Consider the following 22,595-nt stretch of genomic DNA (forward strand, 5'->3'; position numbering starts at 1 on the left):
TGGTATTGGAGGGGGGATTTATTGATTTTGTGTCTCCAATCCTAGTAGTAAACATTCTTGCATTATTATGGTAGAAAAAGGAGCAGGCACACCTTTCTGATGAGACTTGGCGGTGGTTGGAGGGTAGGTGTTTAGAGGTCCCTGTTGGCAAAAAATCCAAGCTTCACTCGTTTTTGCATCGACTTATAACTTAACTTTTTTTCACATTGAGTAATCATTTGGCTCAGTTTTTTGCCGCGTCATTGAAATTCGGCAGCTTCAATTTAGCTCATTTGTGCACCCAGACTAGGCTTACTTGTTTTGCACAGAGTTAGGATTTAGACAGTTTCTGCACCAAGCCAGGGTTCTGTTTATTATTGCATTGATTCTGTCCACAGCTTCAACTTAGCCAGTCATTGTGCTGATTCCGAAGGATTTTGCGTCGCCAAACTGAAATTCCTTAGCCTGGATGTTTTTGCACCAAATCAAAATTTAGCTTGTGTTTGAACTGAATCAGATCGACCAAGGTACATTTGAATGCAAGAAATACATCTTGATCGTTTGAGCTAGGAGGTTAAAGTAATAAACACACACAGGAAGAACCAGTGGAACCATGGCTACTTTAAGGCCGAGGTCAAAATAGATGTTCACGTTTATCCTCCACCTCACTGTATTCAGAGCTTCACCGTTTGCTCCCTTCGATTAAGTTTTTACTTCTTTTAATCCTTCTTATGAAATCTTCCAACCTTATTCAAGTACATCCTGATTTTCGTTTGGCCCAAGCTGAATTACCAAAACTGAAAAATTTAAACAGTGTGTCTTGATCTCGACAAACTGAATAGCAAATCGGAAGGCATCAAATAGAAACTGAGTTATCAGCGTTGAGAGAATCTACTAGCTCTGAATCACAGTATATTAAACACCAAATAATATTGGCAATAATAATACAGTATTATGAATTGCTTTTTGGGGTCGCTAAACGATCCTGTTGAATATTCACTAAAACGGGCTTGCGAGAGAAATTTTTTAATTTCTTATCTTATCTAAATCTTATCTTACGATGTCCAATATTGAGCTATTCTGTTTCCGCATTCGGGTCTCTTATCCAAACTCTAGAAGTTACGGGAAGACCACCCAATTAATAGTTCGGCCACAAAAACTAAAAGTTTATAATGAAAATTTTGTGAATGAATATCTGGATGCAAAGTATTAAGAAGCCAAATTTTCAAAGCTATAAGAGGTTATAAACAGTATTTTTTCATATAATATCCGCAATTCTCTTTCACGTTTGGGGTAAAGTTTAAATGGTTTCCTTCTAGCTTCCTTTAATTACCAACAGTGATTTATCAAATTAAAAAAAAAAAAAAATAAACCGTGTCAAAGAAAACATAGGATACGAGTAATGTAGAATAATATATTAATTATGCATACAGATAAGACTACCTTTCCAGTAATATTGATTTTCCTGTCTCCATTTTCCTTCTGTCTTTCTAGATGAATAACTAGACAACGCTAACTAGAAACGGGAATTTTTTGCAAACCAAAATTGAAAAACGGACAGATTTTAAAATGGAGACTGAAAGAAGAACTAAAAAATGATGACATGTCAGGTAAGATCCGGGCTTCTGACCCTAGCAAGCAAAGAAAGTAGATAGACGCGATAGGCTATTTCGTGCTGGAAAAAAAAAAAAACAATTTTTGCTTAAGAAGGGCCAAAGTCATATCAAGACAAAATTTTCTAGTCGCGTATTGCTTAGAACTAGGTAAAGGCCATAAAGGTCAGCGGTATAAGGTGGCCTCCAGGTTTCAGAAATCCAACGGCTTCGCTGTTACGCATTCTTCCCTATACATATTGAACAAAAAAAATAAGTTTTTTCTTCCTTCGAATCATGGTTGTAGTGATAGCTGAAACTTAGTAAAGAACGAACACAGCCCACAGTAGCAAAATTTTAAAACAGATTTAACGGAAATTTTAAAAATCTCTTGAAAACCCACAAAAATTTTATCAGATCAAAAAGAAAACTGCACAACTTGAACAACAAGGAAAACAACCTTTTTGCATAGGTGGCACTGATGTGTCAGCACCAACCTCTTTTTTATTGATTTTTGCACTCTTGTTTTTTGTTTTGTTTTCGCCACTAGCGGGTTGCTGTAACAACTGTGAGTCATTTAAGGGGTCATTTGAAATCAATTTACAAATATCTAGTGCCTTTTTGTAATTACAAAAGATGACATTGAAATAAATATATTTTTTTACAAAATATGCGTCTTCATACATAAGATTATATAATACATTTATTATTTGACAAGGGATATGACATAAGAAATAATTGATTCTGTTGCCTGATTAAATAAAAATCTTGAATCTATATTAAATACAAAAAATAAGTATTTTCAACTGAAAGCAAGGACCAACATTAAAACTTAAAACAAACAGAATCCCGTCTGGAAAATTATCCGAAGTCTACTTTCATTTGAAAAAAATTGCTTTGTATTCATTTTCTGATTGTTTTTCAAAACTTGCCCGAAATTCCCGTCTCTGTAGAATTTTTTTTTCCCAGGAAATCCCCCTTCCCAATGGAAAGTTTTTCCAACGGGAAATTCCCCCATGGAAAATTTCTCAAACAGAAACTTTTTTTGTGGATTTTTCCCCCACAGGAAAATCCCCCGGAAAATTCCAACCCCACTGAAAATTTTTCCTGGACAATTCCCCCGAAACATCTCCACATGTAAAATTGAGTCGCCAAAGAGATAGTAAGACAAATAAAAAGGATTTAGTATAGGAATTCTGGAAAATTCTATCGGTGTAAAATTTCCCCAGGAAATTTCACCCCCTAGACAATTTTCTCCTCTCGAATAATTCTCCTCGTGAAAAATTTTGATCAAATGATTTTGGGGAAAAAGGAGCGTGGGAGGGCGGCTAGTTGACCTCCATTCTTTTTGGTCATAGGTAGCGCAATAACGCTGCTTGGCTCTTTACTTACAGTTTTTTTTTGTTTTTTTTTTACTGCGAGCCATTTGATTCAAGGATCTCTTAATTGTAAAGCAGGGCTAAACATCCCTTTTTTAGCTCCCTTTTTTTATATTCAAGTTTAATATTCGTAAAACAATACTTCAAGAAAGATATTCAAAAAAAATACACCCTCGAAGGTCTGTTATGAGGGTGGAATTTTGAGCATAAAAATTTACTTATAAGGGCATTATTTCCAGCTCAGCCGCTGCTGACTATCGCTATATAATATTGCAGCTCAAGAAATTTGTAGAGTATGCTTTCAGTCAGTTAGGTCTTACAGGAAACTATTGTATTGCTTCCTCAAGAAATAAAAAGTAAAATGTCACGTTACGAAAATATATATCTTAAATAAAAAAGTAAAATATAAGCTGTGGACATGCGGAAAACAACGCAACAGATTTCAATAGCATTCTTGTCGGGCCATGAAAACTCGCTCAACATCAGTTGGCCTAGCTCACTATTCATATTTACAGCATCTTTGAAGAAGAATAGCACCAATTATAAATTTTCCCAAAATAGACAAAGAATAGTCGGTTTCCTTGGGCCCAGAAAGTTATCACAAGTAATACGAGATTTCTCAACAATCTTCATTATTGTCAAACGCACAACATGTCAAAATACCCCAAAATTTGGAACAGTCCTTGAAAAATTCCAAACTCTAACTGATGCTTGCCTAATCAGTCATTGTGGGAAATATGAACGGTGCTTTGGGCTAAGTAAAAGTAAATTTCATAATACTTCCAACAACAACAAATAGCGGCTAAAACATTAGGACCCTTTTGGTTAGCACGGCCCAGCAATGAGAGACAGGAGAGGATGACTACAAAATCTTCTATTTCTGCTGATGTACTTGCTGGAGCTTCGTGGGGGATGGGGCTACCTATATGTTAGAATCCGGCTGCCAAAGGTTCTGAGAGACTTAGATTACTGTAGGAGCTTCCAAGGGATGAAGTTACGATAGTAGTTGGGTGAAAAGTGCGTACAAAAACAATTCCCCAAAACTGGCTCAAGCTGCATGCCTCTGTAAGGGGAAGGCGTCATAACATCCAACCGTCAGGACATCCAACGTCATAAAATCCGTCATAACATCGACAAAAAACTCCATCAGAACCACCAACCGTCAAAACATCCAAAATTTTTAAGCTTTAGTTTTATTGGCGTTAGGGGGGAAAGGTACCTAGGTTAGGTTAGGTTACGTATTTAATATATGGTATTATTTACGCCCACCCCTCTGATGTACTAATATATAGCCGAAATTTGTTGCTAAACTATAATGTACTTATTATTTTTATATAAACTTTTAAATTTTTTGGATTTTGTGACGATTGGATGTTATGACGTTTGGTGCTTATGACGGTTGTTCGAAATGGTAGCACCCCCTCTCTAAGCAAATGTAAAATTATTTATTTTATTAGATATGAAAAAACAAACCTTAAGTCATCTCCTTCCTTTCTGGGTCGAAGCACAGACAAATTTATGTAGTTTAAATCGGTCAAGATTACATTGCCTCTGTCGTAGAGCTCGACGATTACATGGTGCGCTGCTTCACCTGTACCAAATTGAAGGTCAACGACTCTGTCAACACCAACCTGATTTACATTTTCAAGTCGTTTGTTCTTTAAATGTTTCCTTAGCTAAAATAATACACACAAAAATATAGAATGATTCTCATAACATCATTTAAATGGAGCATTGAAATACGTCTGGAGATATCTTAAAAGAAATAGTGCAATGTCAAGAAATAAAAGGGTAAAAAGCAACGGCACATCTATACCCATTGTTCTAGTATGAAAAATTATTGACTCCATTTATGAGATCTTTCATATTAAATATATAATGTTATTTTTAGCTCGATGATACATTTAATCCTTGCATTGCCACATTTATTGTATTCTTTTACTTTATTTTTTTTCACGGTATAGAAGCCTTAGCAACCATGTCTGAGAGTGTTTTTGTCTACTGTTGCAACCAAATTCTGGATTGGATTTTGACATAGTTTCTTCTTATTTCATTTTCTGTGTTTGGGATTAAGGTAGAAGGATGGTATCACATATGCCTCATTAATTTAAAAGTTCTCTCATTGCTAAAGAAATTGGAGCTTACCCTTGGAAAAAGTATAAAACATTTTTTTTTTGTCAAAATTTGTTCATGAAATTCACATGAGATTTGAAATTTTGATGGATTGACAACTTTGTCGTTTTGGTGCACAACAAATCATCCCTAGCTTTCTTCCCTAAGACATTTTCTGCTACTTTGAAAACTGTTTTACTAAAATTATCCTATTCAGCTTCTATATGGTCAAATTTTAAACTTGAGTTGCTACTACCATAACTATTACTCCTATTGCGACTGCTGCTAAGGCTAAGGATATTAAGGTGAAAACTTCCGGCAACATTGAGCAGGGAAGTTGAACTAAATCAAAACATACTATGTGATAACAGGTTTTCAAAAAGGTGTATCAGCAATATCTTAAGAACGGCTTGGAGCATTAAGTTGAAAATTTCGGGGCATGATGAGGTGATGTACAACTGACCAAAAGGCAATATGTACGTACTACAACTGTAACTTCTTCTATTACTAATACTGTTACTGCTACTACTATTGCCACAGCTCCTACTACTACCATTACTACTCCAACTAAGACTACGGGGTATGAAGGTGAAAATAATAAAGAAAATTGAAGGGGAATTTGAATTAAATCAAAACACACTTATGTGCATACAGGTTGTCACAAGGGAGTATCAGCAATATCTTAGGAATCGATGGAGCATTTAGTTAAGACTTACAGGGTACGTTGTGGGGGAAGTTGAACTAACCAAAAGGCAATTTTTGAATGCTACTACAACTACTTTTAGTGCTACTACTGTTACTAATACTAAAGCTAAGGTTAATACGGTGAGAATTTCAGAGAATCTTGAGAGGATATTGAACTAAATTAAAGCAAACTATTTACATGCAGGTTATCAAAACGACATATCTGCAATGTCCCATGAGTTGCTTAGGGAGACTAAGTTGAAATTTCCAGAGTATGATGAGGGAGGATTTTGAAAAAGGCGCTACATGGATACTGCTACTAATGCTACTACTACTACGACTACTACAGCTACTGAGGCAAAGGATGTCGAGGCAAAGATTTCAGGGAATGTTTAGGAGGATGTTGAACTGAATCAAAACACACAATTTGCATGTAGCGTGTCAAAAGTGTATCAGCAATATTTCAGCAACGGCTGAGTGCATCAAGTTGAAACTTTCAGGGTATGTTGAAGGGAATATTGAACTGTACAAACGGCACTATGTGCATACTACTACTACTACTAGTATGTCTACTACGATCGCTGCAGCTGTTAAGGCTAATGGTAATTAAGGTGATACTTTCAGGAAATGTTAATTAAATCAAAGCACACTATATGCATACAGGTTGTCAAAAAGGCATATTAGCAATATCTTAGGAACAGTTTAGAGTACTAAGACTACTAAGGCTAAGGGCATGAAGATGAAAATTGTAGGGAATACTGAGGGGAAATCGAAACGCACTATGTGAGTGCAGGGTGTCAAAAGGACGTACCAGCAACATCTTAGGAATGGATTGGAGAATTAACTTAAAACTAATAAACAACATTAATATTGACAAATTATTGCAATTATTAATATCTCAAAAAGGCAATATTTGCATACTACTACAACTACTTTTACTGCTACTATTACAACTGCTACTATAGCTACTACTACTGAATGTAAGGGTATTAAGGTGAAACTTTCAGGGAATGTTGAGGGGGATGTTGAACTAAATCGAAACAGACGATGTCAAAACAGGTTATCAAAAGAGCATAACAGCCATATCTCAGGAACACCTTAGAGCATTAAGTGGAAACTTTCAGTGCATGTTGAGGGGGATGTTGAATCAACCGAAAGGTACTATAGGCAGGGTGTATCAGCAATATCTTAGGAACGGCTAAGAGTACTAAGTTAAAATTTCAGGGCGAGGGGGATATTGAACTAATAAAAATGCCCTATGGGCAAGCTACCGCTAATACTACTAGTAATACTGCTACTGGTACTACTATTACTAGGGCTAATGGTATTAAGTTGGAACATCAGAGTTTCCACTCTTTTCTTGAAATAATTTCCCAGGACATTTTAAAAATATTTTCCGTTTCTAGCCGGCCACCATATAAGTCAAGCTATTACAACTGAAGCTGGGCGTAATGCCGATATTATCATCATATCGGGATATATTTTGAAATAGACGCGATATTGTATCTATGCCATTATATCGGTGTTATAGCTGTGCAAAGATTGTTGTGTTTAGCAATCCCACCTACTTTCATCTACTTGTTATCCAGCACAATGCAATGCAAGGTACAGAAGTCTCTTCTTTAATTTTTGCACTGCTATGTTGCGTTGCAATATCAGTTTTAAAACCCAATCTTTCACAGTCAAGCTGTGTTTACAATCAGTCATTAACGTTAAAAAATATTAAGAAAACAGATAGAAAAAAAACAAAACAGAACAAAATAAGTAAGATAAAAACCAAAACAGAACAGAACCGGCAGATTAAAAACAGATAATCTGTTTCTGCATTTTGCGCTAACAGGACACAAACAGATACTTTGAAAACAGAAGAGAAAGCAGAAACAGTGTCGTTGCTTATTCAGAAATAGATATGACTCAAATAAATCAATAAACGGTCTAACTAATTGTCATTTGAGATTACTTCAGGTTCATATTTCAAATAAAAAATATGTAAAATATCATCTTACTACATTCACAACTCAGCTAACAGACACTGGAATATTATTTTTAATGTAGTCATGATTTTTCAAAAACTTATTTGGTGTAAAAATTAAGGAGAAAAAAGCATAATACACTGCCAGGGTAATGAAACAGCTCTTTATTGATATGTATTTATTTGACGATAGACAGCTGTAAACAGCCAGTAACATGCTAGAAAATAAAATGAAGATGTTAAAAGATTACTATTGTTAAAAGATGCTAAAAGAAACAGACATTCATGCGTTAAATGTTTAATCCATTTGCGTTCATCCACAAGAAGGGAAGATTATTTTCCAGGACAACTGAAAGGTGACTGGAAAATTGGTCATTAAATTTCCCAAATTTTCCAGGCTTTCCAGGACGCGTGGGTTTCTTGTCTCTGGGATTATTTGGGGGTGTTGGACAAAATCAAAACAAACTATGTGTTTATAAAAAGGGGGTATCAGCAATATCCCAGAAACAGCTTGAAGTCTTAGGTTGAAACTATCAGAGCATGATGAGGGGATGTTAAACTATCCAAAAGAGCACAACGTGAATACTACTGGCGTTACCACTACTAATACTGCTACTCCTATTACTATTACTACTTTCAATGCCCCTACTATTACTTCTGCTACTATTGCTAATGCTAAGGGTGTTAGGTAAAAGTTTTCGGCAATGGTGAGGGCGGGGTTGAATTATGTCAAAACCCACTATGTGCATGCAGATTTTCAAAAGGGTGTATTAACAATATCTAAGAAACAGCTTAAAGTATTAAGGTGAAGCTTTCAGGTGATTTTGAAGAGGGTATTGAACTAAATCAAAACATAATATGTGCATCTGGGCTATCAAAAGGGGTGTATCAATAATATCTCAGCAACGCCTTAGGGTATTAAGCTAAAACTTTCAGGGCTACCAAAATTACTACCATTTCCTATTACTATTTATACTCCTTCTGCTACTATTGAACTAAATCAAAACAAATTAAGTGCATTCAGGTTGTCAAAATAGCATAGATACAATGTCTGAGGAACAGAACTGGGTATTAAGTTTTATTTTCAGGGAAAGTTGAGGGGGTTATGTGTATCCAGAAAGTCAAAAAAAGTATTTGCAATATTCCAATAACAGCTACGGGTGTTATGTTTGAATTTTCAAAGCATGCTATTGGAAATGATAACCTAAATCAAAAGACACTATACCAACCCAAGTTTGTCATAAGGGCGTATTTGCAATATTTTAGGAGCGGAAAAGGGTATAAAGTTAAACCTTTCAAGGCTACTACAACAAATACTACTACCGTTTCTACTACTGCAACTTATACTTGTGCTACTATTACTACCACTGCTGTTACAGCTACCATGTTTTGTAGGATGTTAAACTGAATCAATGGACACTGTGTGCATCCAGTTTTGTCCAAAGGGCGTATCTGCGATATATTAGAAACGGCTAAGGATATTGAGTTAAAGATTGTCTGGACATGTTGATTGGCAAATTGAACTAAATCAAAATGCACTACGTGCATCCAGGGGTTGTGTCTGCAATATCTCAGCAAAGGTTAAAATAAATTAAGTTGGAACTTGCAGGGCATGTGGAGAGGGATATTAGATTAATATTTTTCTATAATCAAGAGTGTAACGTGATGGAGGTCAGAATTCTGTGTGTCCTATAGAATCCCAAGGATTATGCAGATTTACAACCCACATATTTGAATATTTTTCTCTATACCAATCAAACCAAAGCATTATAGCATAACTATTCAAAACTTTTGCAAAATTTTGTACAAGATTCCCCTAACCAAAGTATTGACCAGAAACGCAAATTTATACAGCAATTTCTTATAAGTTCTGACTTTGTGTTATCAAAGCATCCGCACGCTGGTATTTGCTTACTTGGCGATGCGAATGACCTGAGGATGGACTCCATCTGTACCTCTCTTAATATTAAAAAACTGGTTAAAATATCTACAACAAAAGGTAACACCTCTTTGGATGTTATTTGTTCAAACATGAGTAAGTATTACAACTCCCCGCAAGCACTGTCACCATTAAAAGGCAGTTACCACTATTGTCTTCTTTTTTCTCCCTCTTCAGCCATTGAACATTCCTTTACTACCCCCATTGGGGTTTGCCGTCCCCTCAGTGACACAGGCCTTTTTTCTTTTGGATTTGGACCTTTATAATTCTAATAACCTTGATGATAAAATTTTGATTTTTCACTGCTTCAGTGATAAACCTTACATAAATAATCACGTAAAAATGTTAATCCGCACGAAAATAAGCTTATTTAACAGGGGTAATTTAGCTGAAGCAAATAAATTAAGAAAGGAATTACAAAGTCAAATTAGAAAAGCTACCCGAGCCTACTATAAAAATAAAATTAAAAACTTGTACCATGATAAACCAAAGAATTAGTCCTCTGAAATTAAAAAACTTACCGGCAAGAGTCAAGAACAACTAAATTTTAATATAAATGAACCTCCAAAGACCACAGCTAATGACCTCAATAAGTTTCTGGCTTCTATTTTCCAGAGTCTCCCACCACTATCTTACACATTTCCAGATTTTCCTGATCCTTTTTCATTCCCACACATTTCTCCACTTGATGTTGTAAAAAAAATTGAAAAACTAAAACGATCAAGCATTTGCCCTTTAGATATTCCTGTTCCTTTGATTAAAGCTTTCAGTGATTACCTCTCAAAACCCCTATCCACCCTGTTTAATGAAGTTACCAAACCTGGACAGTTCTCTCAATATTGGAAACAAGGCTTTATTACCCCAATCAAAAAGAAAAATGGGAGGCCTGGTTTTGATGGCATTCGTCCTATTACCCTCACCTCAATTTTTTCAAAATTGTATGAAAGTTAGACTGGCTTAAGATGAAAGCCCTCCCCCTCATTGATCTTAGACAGTTTGGTAATCTCAAATCCACGTCAACTTCTCATTACCTGATCCATCTTGTTGATACCATAGGTAAATTACTTGAAAAACCTAACACTTGGCTTAATCAGATTTCTATTGATCTTCAAAAAGCTTTCGATTTGACTAACCACAATTTGCTCATAGATAAACTTATAAACAAATTCCACATTGAAATTTTCCAACGAACAGAAATTATTCCGTATATGAAAGGGGCTATCCCCTCCTCAACGCCTCGCTCTTTACGCTAAAGTTTTTTTATTGTTTAAAAAAATAGAGTTGTGAGAAAGTCAAACTTTAGCGTAAAGAGCGAGGCGTTGAGGAGGGGACAGCCCCCTTCATATACGGAATAATTTCTGTTTGTTTTAAGTTTTAACGTCGTTCCTTACTTTCAGTTAAAAAAACTTGTTTTTTTTATTTAATTTTTGAACGTTTTTGAATTAATGCAGGTTTTGATTTTGGCTCAACGTACATGAATAATTAAAACAAAATTTGCATATTATATTTGGTTAAATGGCTTTCTCGAAACTTGTTTAATTTTATTTACGAACGTTTTTATTAGTAATAAATATACGTAACTTAGAATTAACTTACGTAACGAACTTCTATATTCATAAATTTTTAAAACGTATGTTAGGGGGTTCACCCCCTAGTCAATACCCTGCTCTTTAAACTATAGTTCGATTTTTTTTTTCCAGTTCTTTAAAAATTACCTCTTAATCACAATCAGTTGATCAGTTGAAAAACTTGTTTTTTTTTTTTATTTAATTCCTGATCTTTCTCTTTAATAATGCTGGGAAATCCGGCGCCCCCGTCCTAGCAATGTCCCTTCCCCCATGAAAACTTCCTTCATGGAAAGATCCTTCCATATAGCCCCCGACCCTCTCCTTCCCCCACCTACCAGAAAAAATCTCCTCTGAAAAAGTCTGTATACTTCCCAATAACCAATACTATATGTTAACATTGAGTAAAGTTCATAACTTTCAGCCCTCCCCCTGGGGACTTTGGGGGATCAAGTCATCCTAAAAGACATTTTTATCATATTTTCGACCATGCTGAACAAAAAGGCTATCTAAAAATTTTGATCGGATGACTTTGGGAAAAAATGAGCGTAGGAGGGGGCATATTTGCACTACATTTTTTTTTTTAAATTAAAAATGGAAATAGAAATTTTAATTCCCTTTCAAATCTGCCAACCCACTATTTTCTAGGAACCATGGTTCTATACGATCCCCCCTGGGAAAAAAAAAAAAAAAAAAAAAACAAAAAAAAAAAAAAATAAAAACCCAACCGTTATATTTATTATGGCAAAAAATGAAAAAAACCACCATTTTTTATATAGTAGCTTGAAACCACAACAGTAGGGTTATCTGATACGCTGAATATGATGGTGTGATTTTCATTAAGGTTCTATAACTTTTAGGGGTCTTTCCCCCTTTTTTTGAAAATCAGCCAAATTTTCTCAGGCGCGTAACTTTTGATGGGTAGCTCTAAACTTGATGAAAGTTATATATTTGAAATCAGCATTGAAATCTGATTCTTTTGATATATCTATTGGTATCAAAAACCCCTTTTTCTTGAGTTTCGGTTACCATTGAGCCGGGTCGCTCCTTACTTACAGTTCGTTACCACGAACTGTTTGATTTCTTTTCGGTTTGAGTTTGATATATTTATTGATGGTAATTTATGGTAGCTTTACGCTGGTAAAATTACTTGACTTTATTTCTGCTCATCTTTGGGTCAATGTAGCTCTTTACTTTTCTCTAGAAAACTTCTTTGGTGGGAAGTTTTTTTTTCTAAATTAATCCTATGAAATATTCATATTTTTTTTAATAATAATTTATATTTCCTATCATCTGTTTTCGAAAAAAAAATAAATACCTTCATAGTAAAGCTTGATGGAGCAGGATTTTTAGGCCAGTCAAATTTGGTCAAGTGTAATCTAATGCCAGACTCAAATAACAATGTAGATTTTTCTTCCTGTCTATTTAATTTGATCAGGTACGTTTTATTATCAATATCGTAAATGTTGTTTACTCTCATCCCTATGCACCTAAAAAATAGTAAACATTCATAAATAAATAAACATAAAAAAATCTAACAAATATGAAGTGCAGAAACACTAGAGCATTTAATAAACTTCTGAAGTCCTGGTATCTTTATTTCAACAATCCAACAAGGTTACCATTCTTTAAATGGAATTCGCTACTTCTGCTAACATCGCACTGCAGCACCATGCCACCTAAGGTCAGCGAAGCTGCGCAAACCCCTTCTCCGTCCCAATCTATTCAAAGCTTCGCTCTTTAATTTTTTCTTCCATTCAGTTCCAATTTGCCATAAACCCTTTCTTACACCCCCCTCCACCACATTAAGAGTATCCTATTTTTTTCGGGAGCCCAGGTGAATGGGCAAAAAGCCCAATTTTTGGCGAACTATCCTGCTTATTTTGCAAAACTTGACCTACCAATCTTAACCTGTATTTCATTATATCCCAAGACATTAGGACTAAAGTACATTTGAAGCTTATTGTTTGATATACGGTCAGTCAAACGAGTACCTAAGCCCGTCCATATATAATTCCTCATGGAAACATCTAGTATATCTTCCTCAACCTTTCAAAGCATCCACTCCTGAGAATCATACTGAACCACTGTGACTATTACGGCTTCCAATATCCAAGTCTAAGTTTGAAGACATAATTTCCTTTTCTTTGAAATTTTTTTTCAGCACCAAAAAAAAAGCCTCCCGCCCTTCCGCTATTCTACTATATAGATTTTCGCGGCATCCACCATTTTTGCTAATGTTACCCAGGTTAGTGAAGTTGCCCGTTTGGTTTGTTTTGTTTTCATTACCTAATATCACCTCTTCATCCCATTTATTCCTAGTTTAACCGATTTCATTTTCTTAACATTGATTTTCAAATCTATTACCATAGCATGAACTCTCAAGATCTTAAAAAAAAAATTCGTTTAGTTATTAATAATTCTAATTAAGACACTCGCATCATTGTCTTATCAAAGTCTAGCAGAGTTTTTCCTTCATAGATGAAACTATCTTTTCCAACAGCCCTCGAAGTATTCCTTAGAAAAAAGCCCATCAAAATAATCGATATAAACAGGACGACACAGCACAAATCAATTCCAGATTCCACACTCAACAAACTATAAACCTCACCTTGTAGTACTTATCTGGTATACCGAACAAGGGTAGGATCTTTATTGTTAAGCTTGTCTATCAGCTGTTTCAAATGCCTGTTCATGATCTATAAAACTCAGGATCTAAGGGGTCTTGACACTCTGGTTCAGACACCTCAATTGTTTATCAATCTTAGTGTGACAATGTGTTCAATGCATCCTTTCACCTTCCTATAGGCCTTTTCTGGCGACATTGTGGATCAACAATCTGTTCTGGCGAGACTTTGTTGATCAACCCTTGCGTTCAAGCGATCAGCAAAGGCTTTGTTGATCAATAATGTGGATGAAATCAGCCCACAGTTGAATTTGTTGTTTTTCAATTATGTCAGTCAAATCTAAGCGTGAAATAATAAGGATGGAAATCATACGGGATTTTTTTACAATTTAGAATAGGAAAAACAATTATTTTGTCATAAATGTTTTTGTTATATATTGTTGACTTGATCTCTTGCCTAAAATAAGGCATGATAAGATACTTTCTTTTGAATTACCTATCGCTTTCCCTCCAAATTACAGTGAAGAAATCTTGTTCTGTTTTATGGAAAAATTCAAATTTGATGAGACAGTGAAAAGGTTTACAAATAGTCAAATTACAGGAGTAAACACGAGTTTAAATAAGAACAGTAAAACAATAATCAACTGGTTTTGAAAATATTGCCAATATTTCGAACAATAATAACCATTCGTGTTCTCGTGAAAAGTATTGTTGATAAACAAACCGGTTCTGGCGATTTTTGATCAAAATTGTTGATCAACTTTTGAAAATATTGCCATTTAATTCCAACAATAATAACCATTTGTGTTCTCGCGAAAATTATTGTTCATAAACAAATCTGTTCTCGCAATTGATGACCAACACTGTTGATCAAAAATTTATTCGCCAGAAAAGGCCCTATACCACACTGTTCTTCTCTTAAAACTTTATCTACAGCAACTATTAGTCTAATCATGCCTATAAGTATCAACTTTCTCCAACTTTATTGTATAATTTTCTACAACTTTATTGTTCTTTTATCTGGCCAAAACTCGAGTTTGCTGGTCCAGGTCTTTCTTCAGAGCATATCTATATGATTGGAATGTCCAAAAACGAGAACTTACAATCATAAATGGTGAAGGGAAGGTTCCATATCTTTGTCTACTAGGTAATTTCAAGCTCACCACGTTGGCCGAGAGAAGGAACCTCCTGTGCCTTCCTTTCGGTAATAAGACCCTGTCTGTTCCCCGATTACGTTTCATCATCCCCGAATCCTACCATCCCGCCCGCAATAGACCGTCCCGTATAAAATACCAAAAAGTCCCTAAACTGACTCCCATCCCCGCTAAACATGAAAGATATCGGAAGAATTTTGTTCCGAGTTTTGTTGAGTTGTATAATAACCAGGATATCCAGTCATTAATTGCATTGTTATCTATTTATTTTTTATTTTTGACTTTTTAACTAAGTGTTGACTCTTCTTTTTTTATGTACTTTTTTTCTTTTTTTATGTACTTTTTTTATATACAATGAATTATGTCTGACGTGAAAGTCAATTTTTATCGATGTGATATACATATTTATACTTGTGTTTTTTTTTACGAAAAATTCAAATTCGGCATCCATGCTGTGATAGGGATTTTTAAAATAATATTATATTCTATACTATCATGCTAAGTAATTTGCTTTTTATGGAAATCAGGCTAATATCTCAGTAGTTACTACATTCACTACTTTCCCTTTTCTTATAAATGGGCTTGATTGAAGATTTCCTAGAGTCACTAGGTACTTCCTCCATATCAAAAAGTATATTCATAATCTTCAGTACTTCATCTCTAGCTTAGTAACCAACATATTTCATAAGCTTATTTACCATGCTATCAGCACCTGAAGCCTTATTAAATAATCTATCAACGAAAATCGCCAGTAATTGAAAATTCTTGGCAAAAATGATTGATTAAATTTCGAATTTCTAATTTATAGGACTAAATAGCAGCTCAAACATAGAGTTTCATTTCAACAATCTGAAGATTTGGAATCTGGAATACAAAACACAGCTATTCACAAATTATTTCCCGAAACACATCCAATCAAAATTTTGAGATAGCCATTTTGTTCAGCGTTGTTGATTTCCAAATAGAAATATGTTTTTGAGGAGGTCACTCCCCTATAACCCTCACGGCAAGGGTTTTAAGTTATGCCCTGAAGTCATATAAGAGCGATGTTGGCACAATATATTATTTATAACTTTTTTTTGCTTTAGACCAGGGCACTTCGTATCGAAGAAGTTGTCGTAGAAACTTCGAAAAGGGCTCATTCAATTGGAAATCAGAGTGGCTTGTGCCCTTTTTAATAGTTGAAAGTGAATGGAAGGCAACTAACACCCCTTCCACGCCCAGCATTTCCAGAAACACATCCAATCAAAATCTTGAGATAGCCATTTTGTTCAGCGTAGTTGATTTCTATATAGAAATTATGTTTTTGAGGAGGAAACTCCCCTACAATCTTAAGGGCAAGGGTTGTAAGTTATACCCTGTAAGCATATACGATTTTTATAGACAGCAGTGTCGTAGAAACTTCAAATAAAGCTTATTCAAATGGAACTCCGAAGGGTTCTTGTTCCTTTTAAGAATCGAAAGTGATTGGACGGCTTCTTACCCCCCTCTCACGCCCACTTTTTCCCCAAACACATCCAATCAAAATTTTAAGACAGCCATTTTGTTCAGCGTAGTTGAAACTTCTGGAAATTAGGTCTTTGAGGATGACTACCTCCCCCCCCCCTCCCGGGCTCTCTGGGTAAGGGTTGTAAGTTATGCCCTGGGAGCATATAAGGTTTTTATAGAATGCGTTGTCGTAAAAACTTCAAAAATGGCTCATTCGATTGGAAATTGAAATGGATAGTGCCCTTTTTAACAGTCAAAAGTGATTGGAAGACAACTAACACCCCTTCCACGTCCACCATTCGCTGTCCGCGGCAGGATGAAATCTATAAGCTCGGATTTGCATGTAGCTGATGCAGTGTATCATAAGACATTCTGGTCTAACTTCAAAACCCCCAGAGAAATGCCAAACCGTTACACTAGTGCAACTGATCTGGTGAACACTGCTGAAAGACCACAGGAGAGTACGAATTGATATGCATTCATTGAAGCTGTTAATTATTTCAAAGAATTCGAATATGAACAGTTTACAGTGAAAGATGTTGCAGAAAAGATGAGGCTTTTTTTTGAACCAGATCAGTCGCCGTACACCACAAAACATATAAAACGACTCCTTAATGAAACATACGGCGACCACATTGTTATAAATGACATAGGCCGACAGACTGGTGTTGTGACTTTCCGACAAACAACACATGAAACCCTTCGTAATTTTACAGAACACTACAGCTGAGTGAGGAAGACCAGCTGAAGTTCATGATAGAGACAGTGGCCAAAGTAAGTAGGAATGACGTTAAGTTAGTGCAATGTACAGACTCTGAATACCCGAGCCTGAGCAGTATAGAAGAAAAGGAAAAAGTTGTGAATTTCTTACCACCATCTCTGAGGCTCGTTCTTTCTCTGCTAATCGCGGGATCAGACAAGGATCTACTCGTATGTTCAATCGGTCATGCAATAATGCAGGCTTAACTTCCCCGATCTTTGCTCGCTCCTTTACAAGTATATCTTGGAGTCCAGCTACTTTAGTAGCTTTTTTGCGCAGTCCTGTCCGTAAGACAACTGCACTCAATTGCGCAATATATCGAATGGTATGGCAGCAGCAAGGGATGTCAACGCGTATGCAGCAAAGGCGATAGGAAAACAAATTCTGAAATCAGTGGACGACATCGATGTCGATCGCTACATCTTCAAACGCAAAAGCAAAGCGATTACGATGGCCTATAAAGGCAACATTTCCGAAGCTGATGGTGAAGACACATAATTGACGCAAGTCTTCTGCTCCAATGTCTTGCAGCAGCGGCAACTACAGCCAGAGGGGATATTGAAGAAGCTCTCAATCTATCCTACTGCCCTTTTCGAATCGTCAAGCCTGCCGCCACAACCAGATAAAGCGTAGCTAGCGGAAGCTATTTACAAATTAGCAAAGGCAGAACCTGTGAACGTCCTATCAAAAGAGCTGTAAAAATAGGTGATCGATGGTGGATGGCTGTTCACGCATATTCCGTGGAAAACAGGAAACACTTTCGAACAGATTTGCAACAGTTACGTTTCATTCGTGACGCAGAAGTATTCAAATGCTTCCGTTGTCTATGATGGTTACACTTCAGGTCCATCTACCAAAGATGTCACCCAGGTTAGACAAACAAAAGGTATCCAGTGTCCAACCGTCGATTTCGTACTGAGTATGAAGCTGCAAAGGAAGAAGGAGGACTTCTTGCGGAATCCCAACAATAAGCAGAACATTATTCGAGCTCTTGGTAATAAGCTTGTCAAAACCGGCCTAACTGTCCTTCATGCAGAGAGAGATGCGGACGTTCTGATTGCATTGACAGGTGTTGATGCAGCCTAGAAAAGAGTAACCGCAGTAGTCAGAAACGACACTGATTTATTGATCCTTCTCCTCCATCACCTGCCTTCGGAAGCCAGGGATCTCTACTTTGAAACCAGTACCAAGTCAAGCACGCTGTCAACTAAATACTGGCACATCAACTTTATCAAAAGATCGCTTGGACAGGTTTGTCATTATATTCTTGTTGGCCACGCTCTTCTTGGTTGCAACACAACGTCTCGTTTGTTTGGAATAGGAAAGCAGGCTGTCCTGCCATTCCTGAAAATCCATGAAGAATTTAGGAATAACTGTGGAGTATTCCTTAATCCGCGATCTACGAAGGAAGAAGTCCGGCAAGCCGGTGAAAATCTTTTGCTGTGTTTCTACAAGGCTAAGGAAGCGGAAGGTCTCAGCCAAGCTAGGTACAGGGTTTTTCTTGAAAAACTGAACCGCTCAAAGACATTAACTTTTGTGAACCCAGAGAGACTTCCACCAACTCCATCGGCTGCAAAATTTCATTCTTATAGTCTTCTATCAGGTAATGGAATGGCGTAATACTGCGTCAGAATTCGACCCAAAAGACTGGAGTTGGCGATTACATGATGGACGCCTCACTCCGATCATGACAGACATCGGACCTGCTCCACCTCATCAACCAAATGTGATTTGTTGCAGATGCACCCGTTCCAACTGTGACAGTTCACGCTGTAGTTCTTGAAAAAACGGATTGCCTTGCACACTTGCTTGCAAAGACTGCCAAGGACTTGCATGTTCCAATAAAGATGTTTTTGTTGATAACGATAAAGAAGACGATGTATAGTACAAATTCTTAATCTTATCCTTTTTAGTTCAATAAAAAGTATAATTATGTTTTGCTTAGATTACCGAAGTTACCTGGTTCGTTTCATTTTTTACATTTAGTTTTGTCTTATTTTTCTATTATATAGTCGAAGTAAATCTGCCCACGTACTCCGAAGGCCCAACGTATTGTGTCCCCTATGGTGAAAACACTGCAGAAAAGGATGATATGAATCTAATACCATTTTTTTTAGAAATCATCGAGTCAAAAAACCTTGGGGGCAACATTTTGACAAGTCATATCGCACAATTCTCGAGTATACTGTTCTCCCCCCCCCCTGCTAAAAGGGGAAATCAAACCAAGTCACGCGATAAAACAATATAACTTTTTTTTTCGATTTCTCCGCGCAGAAGAAGAGCAGACGTGAAGTTCGAGCGCACAATAAATCTGCCCCTGAATTTTCACAATGTTCCCTCTTTTTCTCCATTTTCCCCCGTTTTTTACCCTGTTCCGCCAAGGAGATTTTTGGGGACTTTTGATACGTTGTACAGAATTTTTTATCTACAAGACGGTGTAGAAATCTTTTATATAGCAATTTTGTACTAGAGTTCTGTAGATTTACTGGGCTACAAGTTGTTCATTCATCAGCACATTCTAGAACCGGGTTTTTTTGTTAATTTTTGTCAGCTTAGCGTGAGACAAGACAAAGAGAAGTGACAGAATAGATGGAAAATATATATTGTGGGCTATATATTTACATATTAGGGGGGAGGGTGCTGTAAAATATTGGACAGTGTGAAGCTAGAAAACAATTCTTACTATATAATATGCAGAATAATTGTACATAACACATTACGCACGCAGACCCACTATACTGTAACCCCCCCCCCATCCCTGATGGGCAAATATATAACCCGAATTTGTTTCTACAGAATTATATTTTTATCTTACTTTGGTATATTTCATTAGGATTGAGCATCACAGAAACATATTACAAGAAAATTAGGTAGGGCATATATCATACACGTACCTAAATATTTTCTATTGTGCACATATATATGCTAAACTAGGTCATATGCTAATAGTTTCAAGCCTAACTTTAGTTCAGATGCAACTAAGTCAAGTTCATAGCTTTGTAACACCTTGAAACTAGACTTATTGTCAGAAGGCCTACTTTCTTTAGTAGCCCTTAACTTAAAAATCGGACAGAGCTACTTTAGCCTGTTGTTAATCAGCAAATTTTTAAAGGTACCATTTGACAATAGTTTTAAGTTTGACTCTAGCTAAAATACCGAAAGTTGGGCTAAAAACTGGAAGAAAATAGTGTTTGTGGAAAGAGTACCATTTTTGGACTTGTGCTGTTCTTAACAAACAGGTGTTCTTTCAGGGAGTAGGTGGCAGTACTAGCATCTCTAATGTTGGAAACAAAACTAGAACCAATCGTCTCAAACGATTATCAAAGATTTGTAGCAAGGTGTTTTAAGCTTGCTTTCCATATCATATTAGTCATGATATAAAGTACCAAGCACAGTGAAAATGAAATCTGATTATATAAATTGGCTAAATGGAAACTTTCACAACAATTTATACCTTTAAAAATTAGGAATTTCAAGAATTCAAGTTTTAATAAAAAAGATCTCTATGTGCAGAAATGCAGTTTTTGCTAGAAGTCAGTGCCCAATGAAAAAAGAAAAACGGCCAAAAATAAGCCATGAACATGTGGCACCAAAGAGCGTAAGATGGTGTAGCTTTCCTGTAAATGTTTAGTTGTCATTGGGAATCAACAGATTATTAACATTCACATTGTTATTCTCAGATGGTGACATTCATATTGTTATTTTCAGATGGTAACATTCATATTGTTATTAACAAACATATTGCTAACATTTAACGATTGTGCTTATATTTACAGTTCAACAAAGCAACATTTACTTTCTTAAGAACTTGATAATCTGAAACAACTAAAAAAACTTAGTTTTCAGGTGTAAATAGACCTAGGATGGGTCCAGGAGAAAAAAAAATGTTTTTATTTTGTATACTTAAAGTATTTTTTACTTAAAGTATTAATTCATTGATTAAGAATATAGATATTGTTATGAAAATAAAAAGGATCTTAGTTGTAGGTCTTTCAAGGGTACTACAGCGAAACCTTGCTTGGCAGTGGCCCCTGATTTGTTTAGATGGTAGACTGGGGCAAAAGCCAATTCAACAGCCAAAGTGTTATCCAAGGAAACACTTGTACATGCCATAATTTTTTTCTTATGCAGAAATTATCTATTGAATAAAAAAAAAACTAACACCTTTGACACATCACATCCAAGCAATTCCTTCTTTAATCACTTGTAAGTAAACCAAAAATATTTTATTCAAGATCAGTAGTCTCAGATCACACAATTTTTCAGAAATAGGCTAGCTCTTCCAGAACATAAAAATAAATAAATAAATACAAGGTGAAAATTAAATGTCTGAATCCATACCTTTTTAAGCCAGAAACTGCAGCAACAACATCGGTAGATGCAAATTTATTCTTCATTTTTGATTTGAACCTCCGAATAAAAAAAGAATCAATGTATATATATATATACATATATATATATATATATATATATATATATATATATATATATATATATATATATATATATATATATAAAAATTTGAACACATTTAGAAGCACTGAGATGAGAAATCAGTCGATCATTTGCAGATTCTGGATGGTCAAGAATAAAGAATTGTTGTCAGATAATCTCATCTATTCTTTTAACTATTTGATTTATAAGATGCAGTAAGTGGACATCAAAAGCAACCAAGTCACTAAGGCTGATTTAAATGAGAAAGTATGATTGATGAAGGCTATACCTCTTATAGTCATAGCCTCTATTCTTCAATTATCCATTCATAATATACAAATATTACACAAAATACTGCAGAGATGCAAACAAGAAAAAGAATAATTTCAAGGAGAAGGGTATGGTGTGGATCAAATAGGGGACAGAGCTTTGATTGGAGAGCAAAAATAACAGCAGCAAGCAACTGCGCAGCCTTTTTTATCCAAAAAATGTGTATGAATGTGAGCTATAAAAAAACAGCTGCACAAAAATAACCTGGACACATGTTGGATAGTCAACCCCAAATCATTCCCCTCCCCACAAGTTGTTTATCCATTGATTGTAGCCGTTTTTTTATTTTTCAAAAAGGGCATTTTACTAACCATAGGTAAATCAGGAAGGAGGGAAATTTCCATGAGGTGAATCTTGGGCATAAGTAGGTTTTTCAGGTTGGATAACAATGAGAACAAGTATTTTATTAAGAATTGTAAATAAACCCTTGGGAGTCAAAATTGGATGTACAAGAGTGATTTTGGGCTTTACTGAAGTGAAGCTTCTCTCCTTAATGAAAAGATAATCAATTTTTAATATTGCTTCTATTCCATCTTAGCTGTGACAAGATGAGATGAAAGTTTAGAAGGCTCTTTTCAGAA

General features: G+C 35.7%; 1 protein-coding gene across 1 annotated transcript in view; it reads right to left on the reverse strand.

Moving 5' to 3' along the window:
- Clbn (Nuclear export mediator factor NEMF homolog Clbn) overlaps positions 1-22,595 on the reverse strand; it is a 136,824-nt gene that overhangs the window by 105,236 nt on the left and 8,993 nt on the right. The window contains exons 2-4 of the mRNA XM_089090664.1: positions 21,592-21,660; positions 12,541-12,712; positions 4,424-4,626 (exon numbers count right to left, since the gene is read on the reverse strand). Coding sequence (XP_088946790.1) covers positions 4,424-4,626; positions 12,541-12,712; positions 21,592-21,647 — 431 coding nt within the window. The 5' untranslated portion in view covers positions 21,648-21,660. The remainder of the gene's footprint in view (positions 1-4,423; positions 4,627-12,540; positions 12,713-21,591; positions 21,661-22,595) is intronic.

This window comes from Artemia sp. Qi Xiang Cuo, chromosome 6 (genome assembly GCF_049724085.1).
Source record: "Artemia sp. Qi Xiang Cuo chromosome 6, ASM4972408v1, whole genome shotgun sequence".
Classification (NCBI taxonomy): domain Eukaryota; kingdom Metazoa; phylum Arthropoda; class Branchiopoda; order Anostraca; family Artemiidae; genus Artemia; species Artemia sp. Qi Xiang Cuo.